This window comes from Polyodon spathula, chromosome 5 (genome assembly GCF_017654505.1).
Source record: "Polyodon spathula isolate WHYD16114869_AA chromosome 5, ASM1765450v1, whole genome shotgun sequence".
In the NCBI taxonomy this organism is placed as follows: Eukaryota; Metazoa; Chordata; class Actinopteri; order Acipenseriformes; family Polyodontidae; genus Polyodon; species Polyodon spathula.
This window is the reverse complement of record NC_054538.1, coordinates 73,362,401-73,378,199: the sequence shown is the minus strand read 5'-3', so window position 1 is coordinate 73,378,199 and position 15,799 is coordinate 73,362,401. Positions and strand designations below refer to the sequence as shown.

Genomic DNA, 15,799 nt, shown 5'->3' with positions numbered 1-15,799 from the left:
CAGTAGCTGTGCGGTCTGTTTAGACAGAGTGTATGGAAGCAGCAGCCCCAACCTGTGATCTATCCAGTGCAACCCATTGGCACGCCTATGCAACGGAAAGCTGTTTGGTTTGGAAACTAAATAGTTTTAGAGTGAAAGATGTATTCGGCTTTAGCCACAGATTGGATTAAGGTTTAAAATAAATCAACACTTTTTACACTTAACAGTTTGAGCGTAATCTTGATTTTTGGGTTTTATAATACCTGGTAGCTACACATTGCCTATAATCTCTGCTAGAGAGACTGCTAATAAAAAAATGGTCATTTGATATATGGGTTGATAGAGCATACAGTGTTATAACACACCATAAACAACCAATGCCATTAACAATAGATATATGAATACATATCCGCGACGTAAATCAATCGCAGCCTAATTGCATGACTGTCTAAGCGGGTTTCTCTACCTACTGCTTTTTTTTTTTTTTACATTATCATGATCAAGGTTCCTTCCTCTGGACAGCTCATCTTACTGACTTCATACTCGCTCAATATCCAATTAAGGGACATAGGATATAATCAATGGTGCAGATCAAACTGGGGCTAAAGGCTGTATTGCCATTTTTAATGCTTGTGAATTGAGTGCTCATGAAAGACAACGGCTCACACGACACTGGCACAGCGTGACTTGTGAGGCCTACAAGAACACCTCAATCTTGACCTCAAGGAGAGACAGCCAATTGGGATGAACTGTGCTGTGTTTCGTTGTTTTGCCTTCACTGGAAAGCGAAGTGTAGCACACCATACTCATTTCACGTGTGACCCGACCTGGAACATGTGAAAGTCGGGGGAAGATAAGCAAGAGACTTAGCTCTCCGCCCAAGATTTATTTGCTATTGTAGCTCTGCTTTGTTCCAGTGCTGGCTTTGACAGGTGTACTGTACTCTCATGGGAATAACCTTATCCACGTATTTATGCTACTGATCAGTTCAAATTCTCATCAGATGTTAATTCTCCTGTCAGGTTAAATGCTCAGGTATCATTTAAGCATAACAACACTGGCATTTCCTCGTTTGATTTATGTCACCACCAAAATGTCAGACAAAGCTAATTTGGATCAGGGCGCTTGAGTGAATTTACATGTGCCTTGTATAAGTGGGTGTTTGGGAGTTTAGTACTTGGGAGAAGGAAAGGGCTGTTTGCACTGAGCTAGACATCAAGAACAGTGGAAAGTGGATTCTTCCATTGCAAATATCTGCTAAAGCACCTTAATCTTTACCCGAGAAAAACACACACTCTCCTATTCCTTTACATCACAACATATTTTGAACAAAATCTCCACTAGGAGCGAAAGGTAGGCATTATCAAGTAACTTACAAGGAACTTGTAATTTTAAGCAAACCCTTTTCTGAAGTTTTCTACCCTGAATGGTGCACTACTACTATCTTTTCAAAGGTCGTCTACAGTGCGGTACACATTGTCTTGGAACACCTCTCCTATCAGAGATACTCAGTATTCTGAAGCCAGCCTCACCAGTCAACATCTTGCCAACATCGTGATGCTGGTGAAAGATGGCCAGGTCTGCAGCTAAATCAGGAGGGGAAGGAGGGCTAACAAGGTTGTGTTCTGGTTTTGAGGATGAGGGGAAACAGCAGACTGTTCTGTTCACTTCAAAGGGCTAATCTGCACATAATCCAAAACTAGTGCATCTCACTCCCTCTCTGTACAGCAGCTAGCAGCCCCCACCACCTGTCAAAAAGGTTGCCATAGAAACATGATGCACTCCAACGCGCCATTAGGCACAAACTGGAACATTTTGCAGTTCAAATATACAAATATATCAGTCCCGATCAGAACTGGGGATTGCAAATCAAAAACAAGGGAGTTCCAATCTAGGAGAGTGTTGTTATGAGGGTAGCTAGCAGTGAGTATCAGCCAGCATCACACTCGGCATTACTAAGAGTCAATTACTTCAAATCTTGTCTGAAACAAATGATCACTACAGGGATCATATCGACGAACTGGAGTCAAAAATCCACCTTTTACTATTTGCTCTAAAGGGCTTAGCTGGAAGAGCTCCCTCAGAACAATAACATTACTGAACCCAAGGGTTAAAGCAGTGTGGCCCTTGCAAACGCATATTAAAAATACAGTAATTGTAGCAAACTGTTCAGACTAAGACTGCATCAAGTGTAAATGTAAATTATTGCCAGAATGTTTTCTGGGTTGATGATGCTTGTGCTGATCTGCAACTATGGTGTCTGCCTTGCAAATCAACAGCGATGTGGAGACTTTCCAGCCCCGCAGCGTGCGGATCTCAATCAGTCCAGATCTCTTGCTTTATTATTGGATTGTGAAATGTGGAGGTCCTTAAATCAGGAGTTGATTGTGTGCAGCCAGGAGATAACAATGTGAGAGTTAAGACATCGGTGACTTCTGGAAAACATTCAAGTAAACTGAAGTTAACATTTTTGTTAAGAAGTTTGAAGACTTTGCTCAAACCTTTCTGGGTAATTTATTTGCTACCTTTGGCCACTGCTTACTTCCATGTAACTTCTGGCTACTGCAGATTTTATGCTAAAGAGAACATACGCGGAATATAAACCTCCACTCAATCTAACCCAAGTGGCACAGCTGTTGATGTCAAATTAAAATTATAAATTCCTTTTTTATAATTAAAAAAAAAAAAAAAAAATTCTAATTTGGTCATCATAAGCTAATTTTACTGAAATATGTCTGCAAACTGTAAACTTGTCCAGCCAGCAGTATACACACTGATGTTCCATAAACAATGGAACATTACAAATAACATACATGTATTTAAACCCGAACGCAATGTATGTACTAGACACATATTTATGGAAAGCAATTTTGTACTTCACTTAATAAAAGCATATAGTATATTGGTTATTGCAGTTACTGACAGCTTAAAACTGTAAAATGATTAATCCATTTTCCTACTGTTTATGTAACCTGCATGATTCTTTTCACGGCATTTTGAAATATCTTAGAATCTAAACACTCAAAATGGCCAATCAATGTCTCAGTGGAGTACAGGATTGTTTATTGAGCAGTCTTTACACCTTCGGGTGCTAAGTGTTGAGTTCTGGCAGGGAATTTGCAATAACAGTCTCCAGATCTAGGTTTTGCATACGTGGAGGCCTTTTTGGAATTTCAGAATCTAACAAAAACATCTTAAACAAAAATATGTGTGAAAAGTTGCCAGATCTGGCAATACTACAAACTTGGACTAGTTTTATAAAGGTAATGGGAAATAAATGTGTTAATAATCCTTAAATCCCAGGAACTGTCAAGCCTTAACTGACTGGCACAAGCTTTGGAAGTCCTTCCAGACTTATTACTTCAGTCATCAAATAGTAGACCACACATAGCCTATCCACAGTTTCATTCTGTAACATAAATGTCCCAGGTACTATTATTTAGCTGCTAGTTAATCTATGATACTCTGAATACATCTAAAGCATGAACTCTCATCCTTCAGCGAGGGGTTCAAAGAAAGACTGTTTTACAGAGATGAAGGGATTGACATGACAGTTTTAATCGAGGGGATGTATTCTAGGGTCCGGTTCCATTTTCTTCTGAACAGTATGGCTGCCCTCTCTCTTACTTGATGTTTATTTGTTCCCTCAGTTCTGGCAGGGCTGTGTCAGTCTGAAATGCACACCGTGCACATGTGAAGCTATCTGCACAGAGCAATCAGAGAGCAAGAGTTATTGAAACACAGATGCACACACCTGCATTTCAGACAGCTCTGCTGCCAACGAGGCACAGACGCTTATTAACCCTTCCAGTACATTCCAGCCTGGGAAGGCAAACCACACTTAAATTGGGACCCACTAAATATATTGTATATATGTATGTATGTATGTATGTATAGACCCCAAAAATACAGTTACAGAAAAGTTTAAAAAAAAAAAAAAAACCTGCCCAAATAAAGAAAAACCACAAAGAAAGTAATTTGTTGTTTTATTATGAAGCTGAATCTCAACTTTAATTTATAGAACAGTTAGAAAATCAAAGAAATCACTTTTTGTGTTTAACTGCCCAACTACTTTTGGCTGCAACACACGTCATAGTGTAGTGTGTGTCAATTTTCCAGTTAAAGTTACAGTACCACATTTGTGCTGTATTCAGAATAAAATAACACAAATAGCAACCTAAATATTATATATTTGTTTAAATCTAACAAATAACGTTAATAAAATGAACAGGTTACCCAGATTCTTTGATCGGATTGCAAAATATCAGAGAATTCAAACAAACACATTTTCCCCAAAATACCAATCAGTCTACTTGACCAGATTTCTAAATTTCAATTGTTTAGCAATCAGACTAGAACAAGATTTAATGTGCAAGGTAAATGCACAGACGGACAGATGCCTCCAAATGATCATACTCCTGATAACTTGTGTTGAAGAATGTCCTTACCAAGTTTCATCCTAATTGGACAAGCAGTTCATTTGATATACACTCTGATGCTTGACACACAAACTGATTCCTCCACTATACCCCCATTGGGGATAAATAGTAGGGAATCAGTATAAGCTATCCTGACTTAACAGACTTTAACCAGTGAAGTTTCACTTTAAAACAAACCATCAATGTTATGCCCCCTTATTTTATTTATTTAGCAGTTTGTTCTGACCGCAATAAAAGGCTGTGTTTTCATTCCCTGCCTAGCTGCTGTCTACAGACAGAGAGAGATGGAAGACCTCACACGCCCTAGGTTATTTAATCATGTGACTCAATGGCCTCTGTGGATGGTTTTCTGTGGAAACCTCGCAGCTGAGCTTGGAGTTTGTGGCTGTACCTGCTGGGTCTCTCATTTGTAAACATTCAATGTTTATAGCTCTTCTGTATCTAGAGAGTCACAAGCAGCGCACATCCCTGCAAGTCGCACATCGCTCATTACTTTGTTAAACTGAATCCTTGACAATATGAAAGCTGCATCTTCCTGTTGAAAGTCCATTTCTATCACAATGGAAAAGTGGACTTGGAACAGGCACAGTGCCAAGCTTAGGCCCAATCTAGAAATTACTAATGTTTCAAGAGGCACTGTAGTGATGATTCCATGGCCTAGTCTAGAGACTAGGTTTTCCATGGACTTGCACACCAAGTGATGAAATCATCAAACGGTCACGTATCCCTTCAAAATAACTGACACACCAGACAGAAACGGCACGGCTATGCTGCCCAGGATTAGCCAAATTCAATTGCCATTTCTTTGTATAATTTAGCCATCTCAATTCATTCATTTCTTTCTTCTCCGAGCAGTTACTTTGGAGCAGCCAGCACCTGTGCATAAGCTGAGTGTGTAGCACGCAGATCACATTTGTTTTTGTTTTTTTTTCTCTCTTAGTAATCAAACTAAAGAATAAGGAGAGATGACCCAATACCAGGGACTGGCAGTTAGAATGTGCTGTTCTTAATAGCGACAAACCAGAGCCTTTCATTCAGAACAGAAGAACATTATCTCTCACCAGTTCTTATGAGGTATTAACAAAATAGTATTTATCTTATTTAATGAAATGCTGTCTGCAACAGAACACTGCAAGATCAACGGTTCCCAAACTGATGCTGTGCTGCAATGGGTGGGCTGCAAAAAGAAAAATCTCAAAATGAATGAACTGATGCTGTCAAATAATTCTGCACCAGTGAAAACTAAAGTGAAGCTAGTGGCAATAAAGCAGTACAGTATTTGACAGAGTAAAGTGCTTTCTTATCTTAGAATGAACAGTTTACAATAAGCTAGACGTGTTGCTGATTTTACATGTGCGAAATGGAGATTGAAAGATGTGCCTTGGTATACTGTATTTTAAGCAGGACTGAATACTCCCTTTTTTGTAAGCTGAACAAAACATGGACTGTGCCACAATCTACTAAAAACCCATCCTGCAGACAGTTTTGCACACCTTACTACCGGTATTAAATGTTTGGATTATTTTGTGTATTGATCTGGCAGCTTCAGCAGCCGTCAGCTTTTTCTGCCAGTCACTTTGGACTGCATGTGGACTACGGGTGTTTGTTTTCTGGGACATTTGCTGATCCTTAATGGTCCTTGATCTCTAGGTTGCAGTTACATTTTGGGACACAACCTACTTCTTTTAAAACCATTTTCTTGCACAATACATTTTTTAAAACGCCTTGATCAGAATATAAAATAGTGGACTGTGCACAAAGCATAAAGCTGTGTATAAAATGCCTCCGCTTATTAGGGCTTTCCATTTTTTAATGCAGTTGCTGGAGGAAATGCAAGCCTCAATCACAATGCCCCACAAAGTCATATCAGCTAGTGGAGATGCGGCAGCTGCAGATGTTTACAGTAATACAATCCTCTGTCGATGCACACTGTGCTGTTTAAAACAAGCGTGGACAGGTGAAACGCGGCAATTTAACTCCAGTGTTAAACTAGAAGGTTTACTGTGGTCCAACTTGCACTACATAAATAAACAAAGCGGGCTGGTACAGTAGGTACACAGTGGGGCACAGATGCAAGTTGTCACAAAAACAGTGACACCCAAAAAAATGAGGCTGGATGTCTACAAGTTTAAAATTAGTCAAGAAATAGAGTCTGTTCCTAATCATGTGAAGTGTTTTGATGGTTTACTAGTAGATTTAAGTAACTTGATAGCAGGTTCCTTTAACTGATACTCTAGTTATTCTCTCTGAACTGTGAAACGCAGTACCACACTGCTCTACAAGGAAAATCTGCACAAGGTTTGGGAAGATACACAGTGCTCCCCCTTTAACAATGTAGTGAAGAGATACTTAAGAGTGCTGTTGTGAACTTCCATTTATTCTGTAGGTCTCAATTGTGTAGTTTTGAAAGAAACACGTGTTATAGAAAAATATGTATTTATATTGTAAAACATGGTAGCTAGTACTATACACAGTTAAAGAATATAAATAAGCAAGCAAATTAACACACACACACAGACACACATATATACACACACACACAGACACACATATATACACACACACACAGACACACACATATATACACACACACAGACACACATATATACACACACACAAGTTATTAAACCAACAACTTACTAATAATCTAGCGTTAAAATATGCCAAACAGCACAAGAAATTTGTATGAAAAAATGCTACATGAAGTCAAATATGACAGTAAGTGTCAGCTCATAAACCATATAACTATGAACGACTGCATTTCAGAAGCAGCCAGACTCCACCCCCCCACCCCCCAGAACCCATCTGTGTGTGAAGACTATTATTTGGATCAGATCAAGTATGCCTCCGCTCATCACTTCTTTTTTCTTTAGGCGTAAATATCAAACTCATTCCATTGCCACTAAATCACGCTTCCAGTTTAATCAATATGTAAATGCATGGAGCAGAGCTTTTACAGAAACAGTAAAAACATCTTCTATGCATGTCCATTTAGTGTGCAAGTTTCAGTGACACCGAGGAATGGACGAACACCCTGTGCAGTGCCATCGGTACTGTGCTACCATATAAGGAGCACTGTACAGCATTCGTTCCAAATCCATTGCGTTGCCATTGTTGTTAATGGTGTGATTTCCTAAGATTTTCAGGGTAAAACACTGAGTAAGGGTGCCTATTGCCAGGTAAATGTACTGCTATTATAATTGATGGATCTTCAACAACAGTGGTTTCTTTGCTTTAAAATATTCAAACATTTAAATATCTTGATAGTACTTTTCATATCTTTTTTTTTTTTTCAAACCGCAACTGAAAGTTTTTAACTTTAAATTAAAAAAAAGTACTACTGTACATCCTTGTGTATAATACAGCATGTCATTTAAATATAGCATCACAGTTTGAAAGTCAGCAGGGTATAGCTTCCCCATCTAAATGTAGCATTATTAAAAAGTCACACATGACATTAGATCAGCATTTCGGCTTTAAATGAGAAGTTCGAATAAATAAGTAAATAAATACATAGTGCAAATGAAACTGAGGTATCTCAAACTTTCTTTCCCAAATGTTGAAGCCCTCTGCCCCTTTATCAATCCAGCCCTCCGAATCTGTAACAGAAACTGGTAATTAAGCACAGTAGAACAGAAGATCCCTAACCGTAACTGGATTTATAGCGACAGCAACGTCGATAACATTATCATCATTACTTTGTCGACACGTGTCAATATTTTCAAAGATGTTTAAAAATCTGGAGAAATTCCAATATTCCCAACAAATTGTTGACGCCTTAAAAAGGTCAATGTCTACTTCCACTTTGCATCTAGAGAATTAACCCTACACAACCCTATCAACACTATGCATCTACAGAATTAACCCTACACAACCCTATCAACACTATGCATCTAGAGAATTAACCCTACACAACCCTATCAACACTATGCATCTAGAGAATTAACCCTACACAACCCTATCAACACTATGCATCTACAGAATTAACCCTACACAACCCTATCAACACTATGCATCTACAGAATTAACCCTACACAACCCTATCAACACTATGCATCTACAGAATTAACCCTACACAACCCTATCAACACTATGCATCTACAGAATTAACCCTACACAACCCTATCAACACTATGCATCTACAGAATTAACCCTACACAACCCTATCACCACTATGCATCTACAGAATTAACCCTACACAACCCTATCACCACTATGCATCTAGAGAATTAACCCTACACAACCCTATCACCACTTTGCATCTAGAGAATTAACCCTACACAACCCTATCAACACTATGCATCTAGAGAATTAACCCTACACAACCCTATCCACACTTTGCATCTAGAGAATTAACCCTACACAACCCTGTTTATACGGATGACAGGTGTGTTTTTTTTGAGCTGCCGTTATGACAGTGAAGGTTTGCAAGTATTCAACCCCCTGCAAAATGTTCACATTTTGTGGCATACTCCACAACGCTTTTAAATTAGACTTTACATGTAGAATCTACACAGACTACTCAACACTGACAAAGTAAAAAAATGCATATAGAATATAAATAAGATTTACAGAGAAAAAAACAGATTAAATCTCAGTTGCATAAGTATCAACCCCTTTGCTACTGCAGCCCTAAATCAGCTCAGGTGCAAATGATTTGTTTGAAAGGTCACAAAATTAGTGAAATGGTTTCAGCCTGTGTGTACTGAAAGTGGCTTAACTTGTAGATTAATTCCCTCAGGTACATAAAGACGTTCAATCTGCAACTCACATAGTGATCCAACAAAGCAACCATGAAGACCAAGAAGCTTTCGAAACAAGTCAGGGATAAAGCCATAGAGAGGCACAGAGCAGAAGAAGGGTACAAGAACATTTCAAAAGGCGCCGATTATCCCTCTCAGCACAGTGAAGTCCATGACTAAGAAGTGGAAGATATCATACCACCCAGACACTACCCAGATCAAGTCGCCCTCCCAAACTGAGCAGCCGGGCAAGCAGGAAACTGGTTTGGGATGTCACTCTGAAGCCAACAATGACCTTGAGAGATCTGCAAAGTTCTGTGTCTGAGATGGGAGTTATTGTTCACACATCACCAATAAGCCGGTCTCTACACAAAGCTGGCCTGTATGGACGGGTGGCAAGAAAGAAGCCATTACTCAAAAAACCTCATCTTAAAGCATGTATGGAGTTTACGAAAAAGCATGTAGATGATACTGCAGACATGTGGAAAAAGGTTTTGTGGTCTAAATTCAGTCTAAATTCCAAGCGTTATGTCTGGCGCAAGCCCAACACTGCGCATCACCCCATCAACACCATCCCAACTGTCAAGCATGGTGGTAGCATCATGTTATGGGGATGCTTCTCTTCAGTAGGGACTGGGAAGCTTGTCAGGATAGAGGGGAGAATGGATGCACAGTACAGGCAAATCCTTGAGGAAAACCTGTTCGAGTCAGCCAAGACTCTGAAATTTGGTTGGAATTTCACATTTCAGCAGGACAATGACCTGAAGCACAAAGCCAAAGCCAAACTGGAGTGGTTGAACATGAAGAGAATTAATGTTCTTGAGTGGCCCAGTCAAAGTCCTAACGAGTCCAATTGAAAATTTATGGTGAAACTTGAAGATTGCAGTCCATCGATGATCCCCAACAAACTTATCAGAACTGGAGCAATTTCCCGTGAAGAATGGGCAGCAATTTCACCATCCAACTGTGCAAAGCTAGTAGAGACCTATCCAAAAAGACTCATAGCAGTAATTGCTACAAAGTACTGACTTAAGGGGCTGAATACTTATGCAACCAGTCAATTTCATTTTGTATATTTTCTTTGCAAGTTCTGCTGACATTTAACCTCCTCCTCATATAATAGTGTTCAATTTAACCACTACAGCTTTGAATTAAAAAAAAAAAGTTGGTTTGAAAAACTGTGCACACATTATTTGTAATGCAACATTATTGGTAGGGGGTGAATACTTCTGTCAGTTGTGTGGTTGTGGTAAATGCTGCGTTACTCAGATACAGCCAACAGCCTTCTCAATTCCGAGTCTGTCTACACTGCTTCATGTGCAACATTTATCTGGACACTTTCTGTTACAACAGGGGGCAAATTCTAACACTAACCCCACTGTATGGGGTCTATTTTAACGATATAAACAGTATTGCATCTAAATGCAGCTGCCTTGTAATAATCCGGCTGGTATTTCATTCCCGCAAGTTTTCTCAACACTACTTGTAATCCATTAATGTTCTTTAATGCTGGTGGTTAAAATCCATACCAGTAACTTTCAACAACTAACAGACTTGATGCTCCCTGCTTAAAAACTGCTCCTTGCTGTTGTGCAACCTGAAGCGCTCATTCTAAAAGGACTACAGCCACCCTTCTGGGACCGTGTGTTGCTGCTTGTTATTTTTGCTAACCTGTACAAGTGAGGGTAACATACTGGACATGGTGATAAACAAAAGTGACATAGGAAAAAGAAAAGTTTCAGGTTACAAGTAGACAGTCATAGCAGACAGGAACATATACAGTGATGATGAACATGTGGACTTAAGTGTTCAGGTATTAAAGTCAAAATGCTATGGTGCATAAGAAACCTTCAATGAAATATATACAGACAAGCCAAAGCCAAGTCACGCAACAATGTCCTGCATAACTGAGCAACTTCCAAAATAGTAGAGTTCAATTTGAACATGTTCTCCATTGATGTTTTTATATTATATTATATTATATATATATATTATATATATATATATATCTCGGTCAGTATATATATGAGAGTATATATATGAATGAGAGAGAGTTTAATATAGACGGAGGGAGAGAGTTATTCAATATAGAGGAAGGAAGGATACTGTTCAGTATTAAAATATATGTTTTCTCTGTCTATATATTTTAGTTGTTTATGCCATGTATGTGCTTTTTTATTGTCATGTCAATAAAGCCAATTTGAATTGAATTTGAATGAGAGAGAGAGACACACAGAGACAGAGAGAGAGAGAGAGAGAGAGAGAGAGAGAGAGAGAGAGAGAGAGAGAGAGAGAATAGCTTATCTGGTTGTAAGTGCTGGGAGAGCAGCAATGGAAGACCAGTAACCAGAACAGGTACTGGTAAAGTACCAGCAGTTACAAGGTTTCCCACACACTGCCTCTGCCCATTCCCAGGGGACAGAGACTACAGGCTGGTTTCCAAACTGCCCATCCCTTCTATTGTGAAATACTACATGAAACAGCTCGGTGGAGTGTTCTGGGCATTGAGGAACAAATGCTACAACATTTATAAAAAAAAAAAAAAAAAAAAAGTACCTTTTACAACAAGAACTACTAAGAATACAGTGCATTTTCCCCCTACATAAATTGGTATTCTGATTCTTTTTTTCCCCCCTGACCCTATCAAATAAAAGCAGCCCTTACCTTGTTGCGTTTAAAGTAGGCTCTCCGGCACGCAGCGAAACACTTCTCACTGCAGAAGCTTTTCATGTCGCTGCCCATGCTCAGGGAGTAGCGCTTGATTCCCACTTTCTGGCACCAGGCACACATAATCTGAACATTTGATACATCGTCCTCTGAGAAAGAAAAACGAGAAAAAAACACAAAACAAAAAAACTTCAGTCAGGTGAAGGTCTTGATCATGAACTCAGAACTGCTACAACTGCAGCTCCTGCCTTCGACAGGCCAATTTACAGTATAGTCCACGCAAAGCAATGCACGCTGTAGAGCAGCCAGCATTGACGCCTTGGGTAAGTTCTGCCATTTCAAATGAATACTACCCAAAAAGAGCTACAATTCTCCAGGCAGGAATCTCTCCTCCAATAAAGGAAAAAAAAAGAGACAAAACAATGACTATTTAGCAAAGAGAGGGCAAGACTCAGCAATTGTTTTCTAATGATACAATATTTGAACTTGGCATGAGTTTGCCTTTCCGCAGCTATTGAGCGATTCCTCTTTGTTACGCGGGCACGCATTGAACTATATAGCAGATTTTGATTAATGGGAAAGGATTTACAAATGAGCAGTGAAAAGGGAAGTAAAAAAAAAGCAGTTAGACAAATTTCAACAGGAACTTGGCATATTTTTTATATTTAAAAAAATAAGCCATTTCCAAGGAGTTGGTTACAGACATACCAAAACACTTATTAAATTAAAATAAAAATGAAGGTAGCCAAAATGGCTAGTTATAGTTACAAACCTCACAGCAATAATTTCCAAATTCTGGTCAATATGGCTGGGGATAAAACGATGGCACTCTGGTTAGTTTCTGTGAATACTGCAGAGCCTTTCAAAACTTGAAACCCGACCCTTTATGTCAATTTGAGTTCACTTGCTTTTGCCAAAAGTTTAGTATTTCTCATGTACCCCTTCAGAAACACAGCTGAACAGTACACCCATTACTGACACAGAGTGCTTGTTCACAGGTTTTCTGGGCCAATCAACGATGGAGTTTTCCCCTTCATATCCTTGTGTTTTTAGTCTACACAAGCATGATGGCTTACAGTTTCTTAAAGCGACAGTGATGTAAAAACGGTTTCCATGGCTATAAACATGCTTGTTGTCGCTGCACTGAAGAGAAAATTGAGTGATGAGTTTAGAATCAATAGCTGTGCCGGAGAAAGTGGAAGCAGGGGTGGATCCGGCAGGACATTTCCTGAGTGCTGGCAGTGAAGGTGACAGCGAGGGAGCTCAGTGTGACAGAATGCAGTAGAAACCGCTGCTGTCGAGGACATTCATTTTTATAGGTACAGCGTGTAATTAATGGGACTGTAAACAGAAATACTACATGAAACAGTCCAATATATAAAAGCAGTATTATAAACAGAACAGTTTATTTTATTTTAAAAAATAGGAACACAATAAAAAAAAACAACAAATAGTTTGGTGACTTGCCCAGTCCCAGTGATTTGCTAAACATTCTCATATACTAACTGCTAAAGCTGTATTGTCTGTAAATACTATGGCATTTTGCTACAACTGTCAGACCAGACTGTACCTTGAATATAAAGTATATATTATCAGAGACCCTCAGTTATATAAAATGTTAGAAGGGTTAAGCGTTATTTTACCTCCAGCAACTAACAAAAGCTTTCTGACATCTACAGGTCGTAACCCATAATTAATGACAACCTAAGACTTAACCTGTTATCATATGGTCTGTAACAACAGACCTGAGTGACGGCTTCTGACAGCTTTGTGCTAAATGGCTGCTTTCACTAAAATGACTTCTATTGCAGGAAGCTCTGAAGGGGAACCAAAGTTAAACACTGTTAGTGGAACACATGTTTCATTTAGCATATCTATGGGAAAAAGCCAACAATTTGCGAGATTCTGATTAGAAAGCCCACAGCTATGTTCAGTGTTACATAAAAAATAGGATATCTTTGGTGTCTCCTACATTTTCCATTGTTTTCCCTTCTGTGTACTCAGTTTCAGAATTGCCTGTCAAATTATTTATATCTGAAAGCAACAAATCCAGGATTTCCAAAACATAATTCTGCAAGTCTACCTGTGGCAGGGAGAGGTTACACATGTAAATCGACACACTCCAGTACAGAAAGAACACATCAAAAACATACACTCACTTTCTTTGCAATGTTAGTGTTTTTTCCCCGGGGTGGAATTTTTGAACACTGAAATAACTAATATGCATGAAGAAAAAAAAAAAAAAACATGCTTCAATTAATCTTAAAATCTGCTCCACCTCTCCGGGTCTCAATTACATTCTTGTAGATACACCTTAACAAAAAATCAAGTTTGAAGCGATCACCTCATTTGCAATTAAGGCTAATGACTCCCTTGTGGCAAAGGATTATGTTATAAATAGGGTTTGATTTTTTTTTTGTCATTCATTTTATATTAGTGCCCCAAAACAAAAATAAACATGCCTCTCATTTTTTTTATTTATTAATTTATTTTGGGCATTGATCTAAAATAAACCACAAAAAAAAAAAAATACCCTATTTACATCCCGATATAATGAGCAACGGAAATTGTGTACAGCTTGGTAAGAAAGCTGAAGGGAAGAGCATAACATTTTGAATGGCGATGGTTATATGGACACCAGGGGCTGGTTTTTCAAAATTTGTAATCTGGATCAAAAAGTGATCTGGATTTTGTGATCAAGACTGCTCTTATCAGGATTGTTTTGATCAGTTTTTTCAGAAAATGTCACTGCTGGATTATTTTTTTATCCAGTTTACAAATAATAACAATATACATTATTTATTTAATAAATTTTTTAATTAATTAAAGGAATATAGGAATATAGGATTACAAAATCTGGATCACTGTTATCCAGATTACGTTTTGAAAAACTGGCCCCAGGTTACCTGATCAACACTCACTTCTTTAAAAAAAAAAAGACCCTTAACAGACATCAGATTGACGTAACACAGCTTGATTTAGAAATATTATATTTTCCTGTTAGAAAAGCGCGGCATCTGAAAATGAACCAGTCATTGCCAGTCCTCCAGTGAAACACAAATGCCTGTGTTTGCTGCAGGTCCTATACCTGTGGTTTAAAAGATGGTCTGCTCCAGGTCAGAACAGCATGCCAATGGAGAAAGCAATTCAATTTCAGAGCTCAGCTGGGCTCACAACTCATTTTAAATAAACTGATGAATTACTTACTATTAAATAAAGGGAATATGGCTTATTTGTCAGACATGATATGTCCACCAGTACATTCCACCATCTACTGGTGCTTTATTCCTTCCCAGCTATCATTGATCTTGGACTAACTAATGTTATTTTAGGTAAAGTAGTCGAGGACTAGTGCTAATTGGAGTCTGTGTAACCAGCCATTTAAGTAACTCATGATCCTAACTTTATCTCAGCTGGTAAAATGGAGAAAAAAAGGGAGGTGCATCCAGGACAGTATATTAACTGAAGCGTCAAAAGAAATATCTAGACATTGTTACCTGCTGGTGGTTTGATATAGGGTGGAGGAATCAATGGAACAATAATGGGCATATTCCCATGATCCTTTAACCCGGATGATGATGACGAGGAGGAGGAGGAAGAGGAAGAGGAAGAGGAAGAAGACTCTGCCATTCCGTTCCCCAGGGCCGCTCCAGAGTAACTGCTGCTTGCATTGGTAGGTGAGCTCCCTCTGTCTTCAGAGGGTTTCGGCTTTGACAAGGAGTTCTCTGAGAGAAGAAATTAATGAGGTCTAGTTAGGTCTTGAGAGGGTAGCAGCAAGAATATGTTTGGGATATAGCACAGAGATTACTTATCCCGGTTTAGAAGCTTTATTAAACGAAACTACGCAGTCAAAGGCTTGCACCTTCTCAGACTGGTGTCGTTGTGACTGTGCGTTATAGACGTTCTCAGACTGGTGTCAGTTGTGACTGTGCGTTATAGACGTTCTCAGACTGGTGTCAGTTGTGACTGTGC

The 15,799-nt window shown here is 38.9% G+C and overlaps 1 protein-coding gene across 3 annotated transcripts in view; it reads right to left on the bottom strand.

The window, feature by feature from the left end:
• LOC121316293 (sine oculis-binding protein homolog) overlaps positions 1 to 15,799 on the bottom strand; it is a 56,947-nt gene that overhangs the window by 22,537 nt on the left and 18,611 nt on the right. For all 3 annotated transcript variants that reach the window (XM_041251275.1, XM_041251276.1, XM_041251277.1), the window contains exons 3-4: positions 15,325 to 15,552; positions 11,825 to 11,976 (exon numbers count right to left, since the gene is read on the bottom strand). In XM_041251275.1, the coding sequence (XP_041107209.1) occupies positions 11,825 to 11,976; positions 15,325 to 15,552 (380 nt within the window). The remainder of the gene's footprint in view (positions 1 to 11,824; positions 11,977 to 15,324; positions 15,553 to 15,799) is intronic.